Source organism: Lagenorhynchus albirostris, chromosome 17 (assembly GCF_949774975.1).
Source record: "Lagenorhynchus albirostris chromosome 17, mLagAlb1.1, whole genome shotgun sequence".
NCBI lineage: Eukaryota > Metazoa > Chordata > Mammalia > Artiodactyla > Delphinidae > Lagenorhynchus > Lagenorhynchus albirostris.
The window spans coordinates 1,604,566-1,619,407 of NC_083111.1; the positions used below are offsets into that span (position 1 = coordinate 1,604,566).

Genomic DNA, 14,842 nt, shown 5'->3' on the forward strand with positions numbered 1-14,842 from the left:
GATATTTTCATGAAAGCCAATGGAAAATTAAGAAAACAAGGAAGATGTGTTAAAAATGGTAGAAGGCATGGATACACCCCCTACTCAAACAGAGATTGAGTTTAGATGGTGGTTAAATACCTTCATGTCTGTTTTCTCTGGTTGCGTTTAGTAGCAGGAAATTGATTCTAGAGATACCGTGTTTTTATGTAATCAATAAATACTGAAATTCTCCTACTTTTATAGAAAAGGAATAGCTTCATGTCAGAGCTGGCGATAAGTAGATATTTGCAGTTCTTTCAAATACAATCTTAAGAGCAATTTTGAAAAATAATAGTTAAACTCATGGCAAATTTCTCACGGACACTAAATAAATAGTTCGCGTCATCAGGTTATAATTTCAGCATCAAATTGCCCTTTCATTTGCTGACGATTTGTTCTTCCCTAACTTTACTAAAATCAGCCTCCGTATGCTTTCCAGTCACACCAAAGCAGGCTCACAGCCCACAACTTATTTATGGAAAACAGTGTATTATGTGGCTTGTTCAGTTACTACCGAAAATGGTCAATCTCTTTTCCTTCAAAGGCAACAGTAATAATCCAGTGACAACATACTCCATTCCACTCACCCTTGATCAAGTGTTCATCAGTCTCACACAACAGAAAATGACAAAGAGGACAAGACAGTTTACTGTCCCCAAAGCTGAGAGGAGCAGTTGTTTGAGGTGTGTAAAGTCTCCTATTTCGGAATTCACCATTCATTTTACTTGGGCGTCTCATTCATCTAAACTGTTAGATTTGGGCTCCGCATTTTTTATACTGACAGGATGTCAATTTTCTATGACAACCCTTAGTTTTATTAAGTTCATCACATAATTAAAACAAAACTCTCCAAAAGCATTTAAAATCAAACAAGACATATGCATTTATGTGCATTTAAGTCTATGCCTATCATTTAGAAATTACAGTGACCACTAAATGAATCTGTATTAGGTACTTCATACGTTGATTTATCTTTATATTATTCACCCTGATAAATAGCTTGCTTTCTTAGATCACTCTGTTTGTGAATTCCATTTTAAGTTCTGGAGAGAATTATTCATGCATGTAGCTTTTTAATTAAAAGGAGAAAGATTAGTCAACCTTTTATCGAGAGATAACCACATGAAAGGCAACTTTTAATTACTCCTTTTGAAGTTTCTTCCCCAGTTGCCAAGTGGGGTTTCACAGTGGGTGCAGGGATGAGCCAGCCCCTGAGCGGCAGGCTGATCCCGCCCTGGGTCCCATCCGGATGCTGAGTGGAGGGAGCGGGGCCTGGAAATGCACATCCTCGGCCCGCGGAACCATGGCCGTAGGGTTATTCTTCACAGAAGCTGGAGCTGAAGACGTTTCATCTCCTCCTGCCGGCTCTTCATTGTCCCCTGGGAGCTCTTGTCCTTACAGGTGGCTGTAAACAGTTTGCCTGCCGGCTCCGCTGCCTAATTTATTGTACTTCGTTACGTCCTCCTCTCTGCCCCTCGATGCTGTGCTTGATGGCCTTTCTCTGTCTTTTCAGACGACATCCTCTGCGGTGCCGCAGCACATGGATTTCAGGACTACCTGTGAGGAGGTAGGTCGCATGCCTTCCGTTTTTGATGAGGGGAAACAGGTGATAGACAGGGAACGCTGGGCCCTCCCTTACATATTTACGTGGAAAGTGGCTTTCCACAGAGGGACGGGTGATGGGCCCACGGTGTTTCCAGAGCACGAGCTGTCTCTGCAAGACTGGAAAGGCCTCACAGGCCTGGGGAAGCCCCGGGATTTCAGTCTTCCTTCAAGAAGACTGGTGCATGTTTCATTGGACTGAATTGTCTCCCCCCACAAACTATATGCTGAAGGCTTCAGCTAGTGAAAGAGCTGGAACTAATTCTTTTCACATAAATGGTTATAAATTAGAAGACATCTAAGGTCCCTTTCAGCACTAAAAGACTTTGATTTTATGATTCCCATACTCTTTAAGTATTTCAGTATTAAGTATTGATGTATGGCGACTCTCTGTAGAGCTGTCATCACATTCGGTGTGAACGGAAGTGATGCATTCATTGCTCTTGAAGGATGTTAAAGGCCATCCATTCAAGTGTGCAGTCAACATGGACTTGGGGCTCCAGGAATGCAGCTCTTCTATTTTAGGAAGAAAGATTATCTTTCCATGCAACACTCAAAGCATTGTCTTTTCACTCTTCAGGCAAAGTGCAAATATTCATATGTTAAAATATTTCATATTTGCTTAAAAGGTTTAAAATAGTTTAGTATGTGTAGATACCCCAAGAAAGAAACAGCCATAACTAGATTACCTATAATAAAGTTTAAAAAATCTTCAGTATTAACATTTGTCAAAATTGTTCTTTTAGTGAAATGTCATGTATTATATTTCTTGCAAAAATATCTTTTTAAAAAAAATATTCGTCACAGTAGGTTCAATTTTAGGTTGTTCAGAAAAAATAATAAATTGCTTTCATTCCTTCAATACTTATGCTTATTTTTAATTTTTTTATTTTCAAAGTTTAAGTATGGTAATACTTTTTAAAATCCTTTATACATGCTAGCACTTTTCAAATTATATTATATTACAGCTATTTGTTTACAAACCTCTCTCACATGCTACCCTGAATATTATAAGGTCAGAATGTGTAACTTATTCATCTTTTAGTTCAGCCCCTTTCAAAGGTTCATATTTAAAAAAAAAAAAATACTGTTTTCCGAGCTTACACTTAGAAGCATAAATTTTAATTGTGTCATTTCTGGTTGTAAATACAGTACGTGTTATCATACTGGTCATTTTGTATGAATGTAGTAAACCTACAGTTTCTTTTAAAGTTTTATCTTACGTTTTGGGTGGTAAAGCACCCATCAATCTGAATGGATATTTGTGTGAATGAGACAGCGTGACACACATCGGAGACGCATGTGGTAGAGACTGGACAGTGGCCAATGTTTCTAACACATGGTTCACCTTGGACGTGAGAGGCTGTATAAGATTGATTTCCCAGACCGTTTCTTACACAAAATGTTTTGATTCATTGATTTGAAACATACATCAAATTCTGTCCAAGGTTCAGCTGTTTTTTATAATGGTGATGCCGTTGAGGTCCTCTTACCCTTACTTCTGTAATAGATGTTCTTTGCTCTCCGGCAATGATCCCTTGAGGATCTCACCATTTCAATGCTGCCAGCGTGGAGCAGACCTTCTCAGAACTGTCAGAGCAGTTCCCGCGTGTCTGCCACATGCTGGCTGGACCGGAAGTGATGCAGGACTCTACGGTGCCCTGAGGATGATCGAATCGCCCTGAAGATGGACCGGAATCAAAGAGTTTGCCAGAAATTCACAGTCTTAGAATGTTTAAGTGGACCTGCACCTTAAAGACAATTTAGCTTAACTCTGCCACTTTGCAGATGAGCAAATGGAGAGGTTTTACGAGAATGCTGAGTGACATTTAATGAATTAGGTAAAAGCAAAACCATCATGTATAGCTTGGAATGCCTGAGTCTAATTTTGGGCCTCTTTCTTAAGTACTACATTGCTGAAAATTATTTCAAAGATACATTAAATGAAACTTGTTTTCTCTTGACTTTCTCTTGACTGATAATAAACTACTAAGGATGAAAATTTGATATCCACGTCCATCAGACAGATCCAGATAGAATATTACCACGCAGATGCCAAGAAGTCTCTTCTTTGTGAAGGAATAGAAGTGTGGCTAGATAAGTTTCATTTAAACATCTTAATTATCTAATACAGACTTTTTTTTTAAAGGAGGGTTATTTATTGTTTAAAAAATTCTTCTCTTAAAAAGAAAATGTTGTAATTATTTTAAAGTAATTGGGATTCAAAAGTATGACAAGAAACAAAAATGAAGAGAGAGAATACAATCAGGACAAATGCAAAACCCACATTGTAGAAGAAAAGGTGTGTGCATACCCAGGCAAAAGTACTGACTTCTCCACCTTTAAAAGTGTCGTCAAGGGCTTCCCTGGTGGCGCAGTGGTTGGGAGTCCGCCTGCCGAGGCAGGGGACACGGGTTCGTGCCCCGGTCCGGGAAGATCCCACATGCCGCGCAGCGGCTGGGCCCGTGAGCCATGGCCGCTGAGCCTGCGCATCCGGAGCCTGTGCTCCGCAACGGGAGAGGCCACAGCAGTGAGAGGCCCGCGTACTGCAAAAAAAAAAAAAAAAAAAAAAACCTATGTGTTCCAGTAAACCAATATTCTATCTTTAGTGTGGGTTTTCCTCATTGTTCACTTTCATATCCACATTCTTTAAAATAGGATCACATCTAGGTGTTGAGTATGAAAATACATATTTCTCTATAACATATTTAACAGTTAAATAATTCATGCACACTTGTAATTTAGTCTCATATAATAACATATAATCTGTGACTATGTTTCATTCAACAAATATTGAAAATCCCAGTATGAATAAAAGACTGTACTAGGTCCTATAGATTAATAATCCTTAAAAATGAAAAGAGTCATAACTTATTAAGATTTTCTTTAGATAACAGCATATAAGGTGAAGTCAGATGATGTGACATGGAACTAAATGTCATGGAAGTCACTACATGTCATGCCTAAATACACGATTAACTGTTAGGTGAATGTATTTATTCAATGAAAGCCCTGAGTTCCAAATGTTAAGGACTCATCTTTGGATGGAACGGTCTCTGAAGATTGCAAGGAGATACAAGTTTTGTACAAGTGCTTGAAAAGTGGCTGGAATTTAGCTAAGGAGGAGGCCAGGTAAGACACCATCCCAGCAGGCAAAGGAAAGGGTAAAACGTGGTTTGAAACATCTTGTGTGAAACAGCATTTAGTGCACTGCTACTACAAGATGGTACAGGATAAGGAACTACATATCACTTACAACTAGAGGCTTACAGGACAAGTTAAATTAGATTTGGCAACCAAAATACAGAAATATGAGGATTCCTACAAGACTGTCGTGCATAGAATGGTCTCCGCCTAGTTTCTTGCAGTTTATTATATCTGATGTTGCAAATTCCACACTTCAGGGTTAAAGGAGCACATATTAAAGTTCCATGAAAACACAATTTGTGTTCTTTCAAGGACTAGAACCTAAATTAAAGAGGTCTTAACTTTCAAGTAGACAGTGGGTGACAGTCTACTTCTCAAACTTCCAAAGGTACTTGGTTTCTGCAAAGCATACATTCTTAATAAGTTTACATGTGAGGTTTGTTTTTAAAACAGAGTAAATCCATGTAAATTCTTGAACACACTTCATTGATTCACAGAAAACAAGTCAATGACTAGATGTTTAAACATATTGCCTTTTAAGTAATTAAGAGGTATTGCCTTTTAACATTCCTCTAAGCAAATAGACTTTAGTGTGGGTTTTGCAAAATCCAGCTGCAATGTAGGATCATCCATCAGGGACAGGAAAACCACCTTTTAACGTATTTATCACTTTTCAAGTTTTACGTATGTTGTATAATTATGTAATATATTTGTATGTTATATGTAGCACATGCATTTCCTCACTCATGCGTGATGCATCCCCAGTTAAAAAAGTGTGAAGACAAATGACTGTTATGTTAGTAAAGAAAAAGAAGCTGAGTGCAGGTCTTAAGTTTATACTAAAATGTGGGACTGATCATTATTTGAATGATTTTTTTATTTTTTGAACAATCTGGGTCCACAGATCTGTGAAGACTTTGCATCCCTCAGTGTTTTAGTTTGTGCCGCACCGGTGGCCACACAGTGTCCTGTTGCCCGTTCTCACCCCTGTAGCAGTCCATGGGGGATGAGCCCATGTGGGTCAAGCCTCTCCCGGTATCCGCTAGTGTCCTGTGCTCCCTCAGCAGCCTAGCTTTGGCAGGAGAAGCATCCGTCAGGCCCAGAGTGGTTTCTGTCTCATTTTTCCCTCACTGGCCATCGCTCTGATCCATGAAGAATGGCTGGTTCAAGATGGTGTCCTTCTCAGAACTCTCTGCACTCCCATAAGGAGATGCTTGGTAACCAAAGTGCTACCTGGTGAAAGACACGGATAGCCTTGTCCTCGTGTATGGGAAGACTGGGGGAGGCATCCCCTCAAAGACCTCTGCATGAGGGGACCAGGGCCAGGGGATAAGAGCCTGGAGCCTGGAGCCGGGCAGCACGGGTTCAAATCCTGACTCACCCATCTCTGCGCCTCTGCTGCCCTGGGTTATCAGAGCCAAGGGGATTAATACTTCAGGGCGCACAGCCCGCCTTCACAGTGGTGATGCCAGTCCAGCGGTGCTACTCTGAGCTGGGGGGCGCCCCAAATGGATTTTACCCCTCTTCTTCCAGCTACTGTAGCAGCTCCGGGTCTGAGCCAGTTGCTTCCCATCCCCAGAGTTTCCTGCGCAAGGTTTATGTTTCTGCAACAGTAACTATGTTCTCACTTCCCCAACCCCCATCCATCTTCTTCTCTGCTGTAAGAAATACATTCATAAGACCTAACTCTAAACGTTTATGTTATTTCACTGTTCTTAGGTTCCTCCATGGCCCCTCCCGCCTGTTCACACGCCGGGCACACCATACAGGGGCCTGACCGCCCCGCCCCCTGCCCTTCTGCCGCGGCCCCTCCCACATACCAGGGGCTCGGCCTCGGGGCTGCGTTCTCCATCATCGGGGAGCATGCATTCTCATGCTTCTGGATGTTCACTCAGGTTTTTCCCTTTTGGATGAAATTACTTTTGCCTTCTCTAATTATTGTTTTCTTGATTTATTTTTTCAAGACAAGCCACACATTTTTCTATCTACAGAGCCTCCTCTAATGCCCCTTCTCTCGTGAATAGTTAAGTCCCTTCTCTCTGTTGCTCCTGTATCAAGTGCTCCAATATCATACTGCATGTTATTTATACATGTACATTTTTAGAAGTAGGAATACTCTGAGGCCAAAGATGATTGTCTAATTCATGTCTGACTCACTGTTAATGTTACACAGTATTGGCAAAGTGGATGTGTGTGTCGGATTTTTAATGTATTTTCATGTCCATAGGCTGAATTTTCGTAATAGAATAAATGTAACATCTGTAATGCCTGGAAAATGTATTTTAATGTGAATGTGTTGTTAGCTTCATTATCTCTCAGTTTGTTATTTTCTCCAAACAGCTATGTATTGGTGTATACATACATATATATAATTCTAACAAAAAGTTGCCTCATTCTTTATTTTCCTTCAGTCTTGTCCTCTGAAGAGTCAAGCATGGGCTCCAAGTCTGTGTTCTGTTTTCCAGACAACCATCTAATAGTTAGGGGACATTTCACACATTACTTGAGTGAATGGAGCTTTGACCATATCAGAAATGTGATGAGAGAAACCTCATAGCTGTGTTTTAGTTCCTCAAACTTTCCCTGGCGATCTTTGCGATCTCTTTGATGTGTAACAATAATGTATTTATGGGATCTCAGGGAAAAGCCCCTCTTTCATCCACAAGTTGAGACAGGGCTTTATTTGTGATTGCCAGCTATTCCATTACATTTCTGGGGGAAAAATGGCTCGGAATGTACTGTACATCTAAAAATCAGCAAATGTGCCCAATTTTGTTCCCTTAGCTTTGATATTATCTCCTGCCCCTCTCTCCCCTGCATCTCAGAAGTCCCGATGTTGGCCCCTGGCCAAGATCACCTTGTAAGCATGAGAGACTTTTCCATGTGAAAAATGTACAAAAATTGTGTCTGTATTAAGGAAAATATAATTTGCTTTTGCTGACATTCTTTTGTCTTTTAGACATACGCACTTGAGTTAAGCTCTGTGGTAGATTAAAGGATGCGATTTAGGGGCCCCAGCTATGCATAGCCTCAGAGGAGAGACTGATGCCATCATGGCTCCTGGAAAAGCTTGTTTTTCCTTAAAAGATATTATAACACTTACAAAATAATTACAGACCAATTTAACATTGTATATAATAGAGGGTATAATGGTATGTATTTTCACATGGGAAAAAGCAATTTACAGAGTTATCTCTGGAAGTTGCGGTATCTCAGTATATTCTCAACATCATGGAACATTCTTTTAAAGAAACAAACCCCTAGCAATCCACATCTAATTTATATTCCAAGGGAAAGAAAGTCTCATATTATTTGTCTGGGATTTTGTGCTCATTAAATAGTAAGGGTAAAAATGTATTTCTGTGTACTTCTCCCTTTATCCAAATTAAGAATGGCTCAATGGTTATTAAATGAAAATGTAATTTCCAAGGAGGTCATTGTTTTTGTTGACTTTTTAGTTCAGAGTAACAGCCAGCGATTATATTCTGTTTCAAAAGAATTTCCATTTGCATCTCTGATAAATGGGACCATAAAGTGCCCTTGCTAAGGAGAATATTTCCATTTATCTGGCAAATATTATAACCCTGACCTGCTTCCGGAGGGACGAGATGTGTGGACTCCCTCTGTGATCACTAAGCTGATGGTTTAAAGCCATGCAGTACAAGTTTGGAAATATTCACAGGCTGTTTCCACAATTCCCAGAAATGTGTGAAGCAAAAACAGTGGAAAGGGAATCAAAAATCTTGGGTCTCAAGCCAGGCTGTGTCTTAATTAGCTGTGTTAATTCAAGCAGTTCTTCACCTCTTTATCCTGGGTCCCTCCTCTGTACAAGGTGCATGTGTGCTGGCGAATGGGTTGATCAAATAGTGGAGGGTAGAGAAGATAAGAAGGTGTGTTTTTACAGGTTTAAAATTCTGTGAGAAAGACAGTAAGTAGATGAGTGGTTGCCTAGGACTGGGTGTGGGAGGATGGAGAGATGGGAATATTAGATTTCTTTACAGAGTGATCAAAATGGTCAAAAATTCGTTATAGCAATCAATGGCTGCATATTGCTACACTAAAAACATTGAACACTTTAAAGGGTTGAATTGTATACAGTGCGAATAGCATCTCAATAAAACCGTTATGAAATTTATATTGATTGTAAGTATTAAACAAAACTTTCACTATTTTAAAAATATACTGTAAAACTGTAATCCTTACTTTCCAAATCTTTGTGGGGATTGTCTCACATAATCTCTATTATCTGAGGTCTACTTTATGTGAAAAGGTTACACTTTTCTGTGTACTGTATTAAGTTTCAGACTCATCAGAGTGCATTTTCCCTAGCTTTCAGATGTTATTCATCATGTTTTGCTATAAATAAGCCATACAATTATAATCTATAAACTAAGTATAATTCTTTTCTCTGTTTTGCTTTCTTTTTTTTTTTTTCTGTCTGAAGACAAAGACAGGGATTTGTTTGCTGCAGGATGGTAATCCGGAGCCTTTCAAAGTGCGGCTACACCTGGCCAAAGATATTCTGATGATCCAGGAACAGGATGTGATATGTGTGTCTGGTGAGCCTTTCTATTCTGGTGTAAGTAGCTCTTCCTTCCCTTGAAGTTTTCTGGGGTTTTTTTATTGTTGCTGTTAATAAAAATGTCTATTCACAGAACATACTTAATATTCTTTCTCTTACTTTCAGAGCCAGTAATTTTTGTTTTCAGTATTAGTAAGCAGTGTCTTTGTATAAGGACTTGTACTTGGGTCCAAAGGCGTACACTGGGCCCATCTCCAGCTCGGTGTCTCATTGACTCTGAGTTGTCATTATGTGACTAGAGTGGCACTTGTATTTGTAATCATGAGAGAGTGGGTTCTACACTTCAACACTGAGGACTAAATGAGAACAGTGCATGGCAGGTTCCCTGCCCTGATGGCATCTTGCATCACAGTGAACCTTCAGAGGTGGTGCAAAGGTGGAGCCCAGCTCTTGGCATCGGAGAAGCAGGAGGCTTTAGGTAGTGGTCCCGGAACTCAGTGGCAAGGCTTCTCCCCAGGGGATTGTGCATGAATAATTCTGTGGGCCTCCTCGATAGAATCAAGCTAGGTGCTGTAGCAAGCTCTGTCTGCTCTAAACAGTTAACGTATGACCCTGGTGCTAATCCAGTCTCTGAAGGAGCCATAGGTTGTCTCAGAACCCATCGGGCTGCTCCCTGGTGCTGAAGTGCAGCTCTCGAGGACATCCTTAGGTGTGTTAAATAACAGAATTTTAACTGAGCAAATTTAAAGATCTAATTAGCTTTGTGCAGTGATCCATGAATCAGGCAGCATCCCATCTGCCACACTGTTTCAAAGAAGAGGTTTTCAAAGGGAGAAAGGGGGCAGAAAAAGGAAATTTTTCCCAAAGAACGTCTTGTTTCAGTGGAGGTTGTCCTCCTAAGGGGAAAAGATGGGGTCTGTGAGGGCAGGAGGTTTACTCACGAGCGTTGACCAGGGAATTCCAAGTTGACTGGTTAAAGGTGACGGTCCTGGGAGAGGCTGAAACTTCAGTTAGGTGAAGTATTAAGGTTCAGTCTGGTGACGTGGTCCTAGCACAAGTGATTCCATCTTGGGCCTATTGTCTCTTTTTTAACAATTTTCCCCTTTTGCTCAGACTCTCAGCTTCTCTGAGAGATGTGATCAAAATGTAAGGCATGAGCGCCACTCTCAGCTACTGCTCTGAAGCTCTCGTGGTTTTATCTGATCCTCTGTGTGGTATCGACAGGGCATGCTGTTTGGTTTAATCCCTGGGACATTCACGGCTTCGGGTTCCCAGTATCTAAGTTGGTCATTCTCGTTGTTCCTTTTCTGGAGTTCTTGTATTAGGGACATCATTCACTTGGTGGTTAGTGGCTGCGAACTTGGATTTAAAGCTCTTGGGAAAACACAATTCACCAGGGAAACTACTATCATTGTTATAAGCAAGATAATCCCCAGTATTTGGAGTGCACTTTGGAGTCATGGTCAAGACCCAAACCAATTGAAGTCAAATAAGTCATAGAAAGACCCACTGATGCAGTCACCTTTTAAAGCCAAGTTGCTTGATCTTGTGTACGTGAGTGTCAGCTTCTCCAGAAGTGTTAATCCAGGTGTAGCAGGCGGTATTGGCCACGGCACAGACACCTCCTGGCTCAAGCTAAAAGCTAATCCAGGGCTGTCCTCTTATCAAAAACAACTTTGGCCAGGAGTCAAAGGATCTTTGTTGCGCAGCTGTTGTCTTAATAGTGGATTCTGCAATACTTTCAAGAGTTAATGAGGGGTTCCTGATCGTAGCCTCATTTACGTTTACTCCTAACCAGGGAGGGACAGCCCTACCAAAGGAAGCAAACCCTGAATCATGAATGCTTCCTGGTAATTCCCATCCGAACCTGTGGCTCAGGACTGGAAAGGTGCCAGCCATGGAGGCAAGTAGTCTTAAGGGTGACTAGACCACGCAACAGTGTTTCTCTTGCCTTGGGTGTTTGCTTTGCCTAGGCGGAGCTTAGATGCAGATTTCCCCAAGTTTGGGATTGTTAACCAGAGAGAGGGGTTAACACACCAGGGGGTCTCTAGCATTCTGACAAGTACAGAAACCTGTACTTGTCAAAAGGCCTTTCCTGGAATCTTCTTGAAGATGAAGTACTTTTGCACGTACACTTCTGAAAAAACATTAGAGTAAAACAATAACTGTAAATGACAAAGGATTCAAAACTGCTCATTAGTAAAAATCTGATGAGAGTTTATTGTAATGGAATTGGCAAGGGAATGTGGTTATTTTTTATAACATACAATATTTTAAGATAGTAAATAGAATTATAACTGATAACATTATACCAGGACATATCAGATTTCTAGGAATTTTATACAATTCAGGAACACTTGTAACATATACTCATACAAGTACAGCATAAAGAAAGCTCAGTATTACTTTTTTTTTTAAAATAAATTTATTTATGTATTTTTGGCTGTGTTGGGTCTTTGTTTCTGTGCGAGGGCTTTCTCTAGTTGCGGCAATTGGGGGCCACTCTTCATCGCAGTGCACAGGCCTCTCACTGTCGCGGCCTCTCTTGTTGCAGAACACAAGCTCCAGACGCGCAGGCTCAGTAGTTGTGGCTCACGGGCCTAGTTGCTCTGCAGCATGTGGGATCTTCCCACACCAGGGCTCGAACCCGTGTCCCCTGCATTGGCAGGCAGATTCTCAACCACTGCGCCACCAGGGAAGCCCCTCAGTATTACTTTTTATTTGGCAGTATTTCCCATATAACCTGTCAAATAAGCCTAATGAGCCTAACGTCCCCCCTTTCATGAGGAGAGAGAACAAATCTTTTGAGATGTTTCAGGGGCCCTCTGGAACATCCCAAAGTTATGTCCAGGTCAAAAAGACATTATTTAGAATCTTAATTTTGGGAAGTTTGTCAAAAATATCAAATGGTTTGGACACTTGACTAAATAGAATCACAGATAAGTATGAAACAATATTTAATGATACATTTAATTAAGTGACAAAAGATTTCAAAGGCATATATAGAAGGTTACATTGTTCTGAGCAAAACAACTCCTTTAATATTGAGAAAACTTGGTTTACTTAAGTAATCAAAGACCAGATGATAAAGATAACATGAAACACAGGAAATCATTTTGATAAAATACAAAAGTTTTGCTTTCTAAGTGGATTACTGAAATGGTAAAGAAAAAACTTTCAGAATATCTTATCAAGAAAAGATCAATTGTCCAAGGAAAATTTGTCATTTTAGCATATAAAAGAAAGCTGTTTTAGTGTTACATAAGTACACTCTTGGTATTAAAGCTTAATTTAAAAACATTTATAAAGATAACAATTCAATTTTTAGCTAACTTGACCATAAAAAATACTCTCCCTCTCTCTTGTCTCTCTCTCTCTGTTTTCAAATTTCTATGTCCATTGTTTGTCCTTTTTCTCTTTTGCATTTTGAAACAGCCAGCTTTATTTTAGGAGAAAATTATTTTCTTTTTCCCTAACAAAAATGCATCTCCATATCCATACCTTTTTTTACCCCAAAACATATCTATTTTCCTTGCATCCAGAGCTGTTTCTCTTATAATTTCTAGTAGTTTTAACTCCATATATTAGACATTTTAACCCAAAAAAGCTTTAATTTTTAGTGAAAATAAATAAGTAAACAACTGTGAACTATCTTTTACATTAGCATTCTGTGGCTTGTAAATATTTTTATCTGTAAATCTGTAACTATTTTTTATAATTTCTAGAAATGCGTGTTTTCTCATAGTAAATTTCTCAGCATGGCACGGGACTTGTTTATTAATAAACCCAAATATCTTTAGTTTTTCTGTAAAAGGAAGTGGAAGTGGATAAACCTGTCTTCAATAATTAGTGTTTCAGTATTTTAGCTTGTTTGGAAATGATCTGGTTATTCAAAGAATTTAACTTAACTCATCATTTAACTTAACAAAACTTTAAGGTTTCAGGTTATCAAAAACACTTAGGGAAATGAAAAAGTTTTCCTAAAAAGTTTTTATCCTACGTACATCTATTTATTTAAATTATTCTTACAAGGACTACCCAGAAACACTTCGTTAGACATTGGACAATGTCAGTCATTATTCTGAGTTACTTTTCTGGCTGACGATTTTTGTAATAGAGATAACATGAATTAATTTGGTTAGTAAATTCAGGTGAGATAAAAGTTTTATTTAGTGCTGATAACTCTAAAGACATGCCTATTTCAATTAAACCAACAACCTTAAACTAGCTTTTATATTTTCCCATATCACATGAATCTGAAATTCATTTGGGTTAGTTTCTGTTATATTTCTGAGAATTTCATTTATATAAGAACTTTGTTTTATTTAAGCCAATTAAAAAGAGCCTTTTTACTAATTATTTTTTGTGGTACCATCAGTGGTAGGAAAATATCACATAAGATACATATACCCACATAAACATATAGACAGACATGAACTGAGACCTCATAGATTCTGTTTTACTAGTTACAAAAGAAGTTGGATCTAAGTTGCTTTTCTGGGAGATGGAATAAGTAAAGGCTGCCTGCACAGATGTCTAAAACTAAGTTTCAAATGACCTTTCCCTCTTTTGATTTTTTTTCGGTTAAGCATTACCTCTCTGAAGTTCGTACTTTAACATTTACAGCTTAGAGGCACAAAGAAAGAATGCAAGTTACCAGCCTTTTAAGATAAATAGGGGAAGTTTGGGAATTGGTAAAAAGGAATAGGTAAATTTCGAATTGCCTCTTTAGTGGCAGTTTTAGATTTGCAAAGATTTGTAAGATGAGGACAGTTGCCTTTAATTCCTCAAGGAATTTGGTTGCAACTTAAATGACATCATAGGTTGATCTACCCATAAATCCTTTACAAGGCTTTAGGTTTTCTTTTTAAATTTTAATTTCTGCTTTTCATAGTCGTTTCAGGAAATAATGCAGCAGTCTCCCAGAAAGCCCTCAGAGTCCTGTCAGCTTTGGGAGGGGCCCAAATTGGGGTCCCCCTTTGAGGGTGGATACAGTGTTTGTAAGGCCACTGACTTGGCAATGCTTATGGTCGAGTCTTCTCTTCAGAGGGAAAAGACAATTCAGACAGGTTAGTAGAGCAAGTACTGCATTCCAGCAAAGGAGGAGAGAGGGGTCACCAGGGTTAGGTCAGCCTCATAGTCTTTCTCTTTTTTTTTGAGGGGGGGTACCTCTTACGTCCTTAAAATTTTATTAGTGTTTTGCAATGAATTTTTTTTAAATGAAGCTACACGTATACCTCACTTTGCTGCACTTTGCTTTATTGCACTTCGCGGGTATTGTATTTTTTACACATTGAAGTTTTATGGCAACCCTGTGTCGAGCAAGTCTGTTAGGACCTTTTTTTGAACAGCATTTGCTCACTTTGTGTCTCTGTGTCACATTTTGGTAGTACCTGCAACATTTCAAATGTTTGGGCTATTACTGTATTTACGGTAATCTGTGATCAGTGATTTTGGATGTGACTATTGTCATTGTTTTGTGGCACCATGAGTTGTGCCCATGCAAGACTGTGAGTTTAATTGGTAAATGTTGTGTCTTCTGACTGCTCC

The 14,842-nt window shown here is 39.4% G+C and overlaps 1 protein-coding gene across 2 annotated transcripts in view; it reads left to right on the forward strand.

The window, feature by feature from the left end:
- Window positions 1-1,561: 1,561 nt before the first annotated feature.
- SNTG1 (syntrophin gamma 1) overlaps window positions 1,562-14,842 on the forward strand; it is a 202,667-nt gene continuing 189,386 nt past the window's right edge. For both annotated transcript variants that reach the window (XM_060128054.1, XM_060128055.1), the window contains exons 1-2: window positions 1,562-1,588; window positions 9,215-9,349. In XM_060128054.1, the coding sequence (XP_059984037.1) occupies window positions 1,562-1,588; window positions 9,215-9,349 (162 nt within the window). The remainder of the gene's footprint in view (window positions 1,589-9,214; window positions 9,350-14,842) is intronic.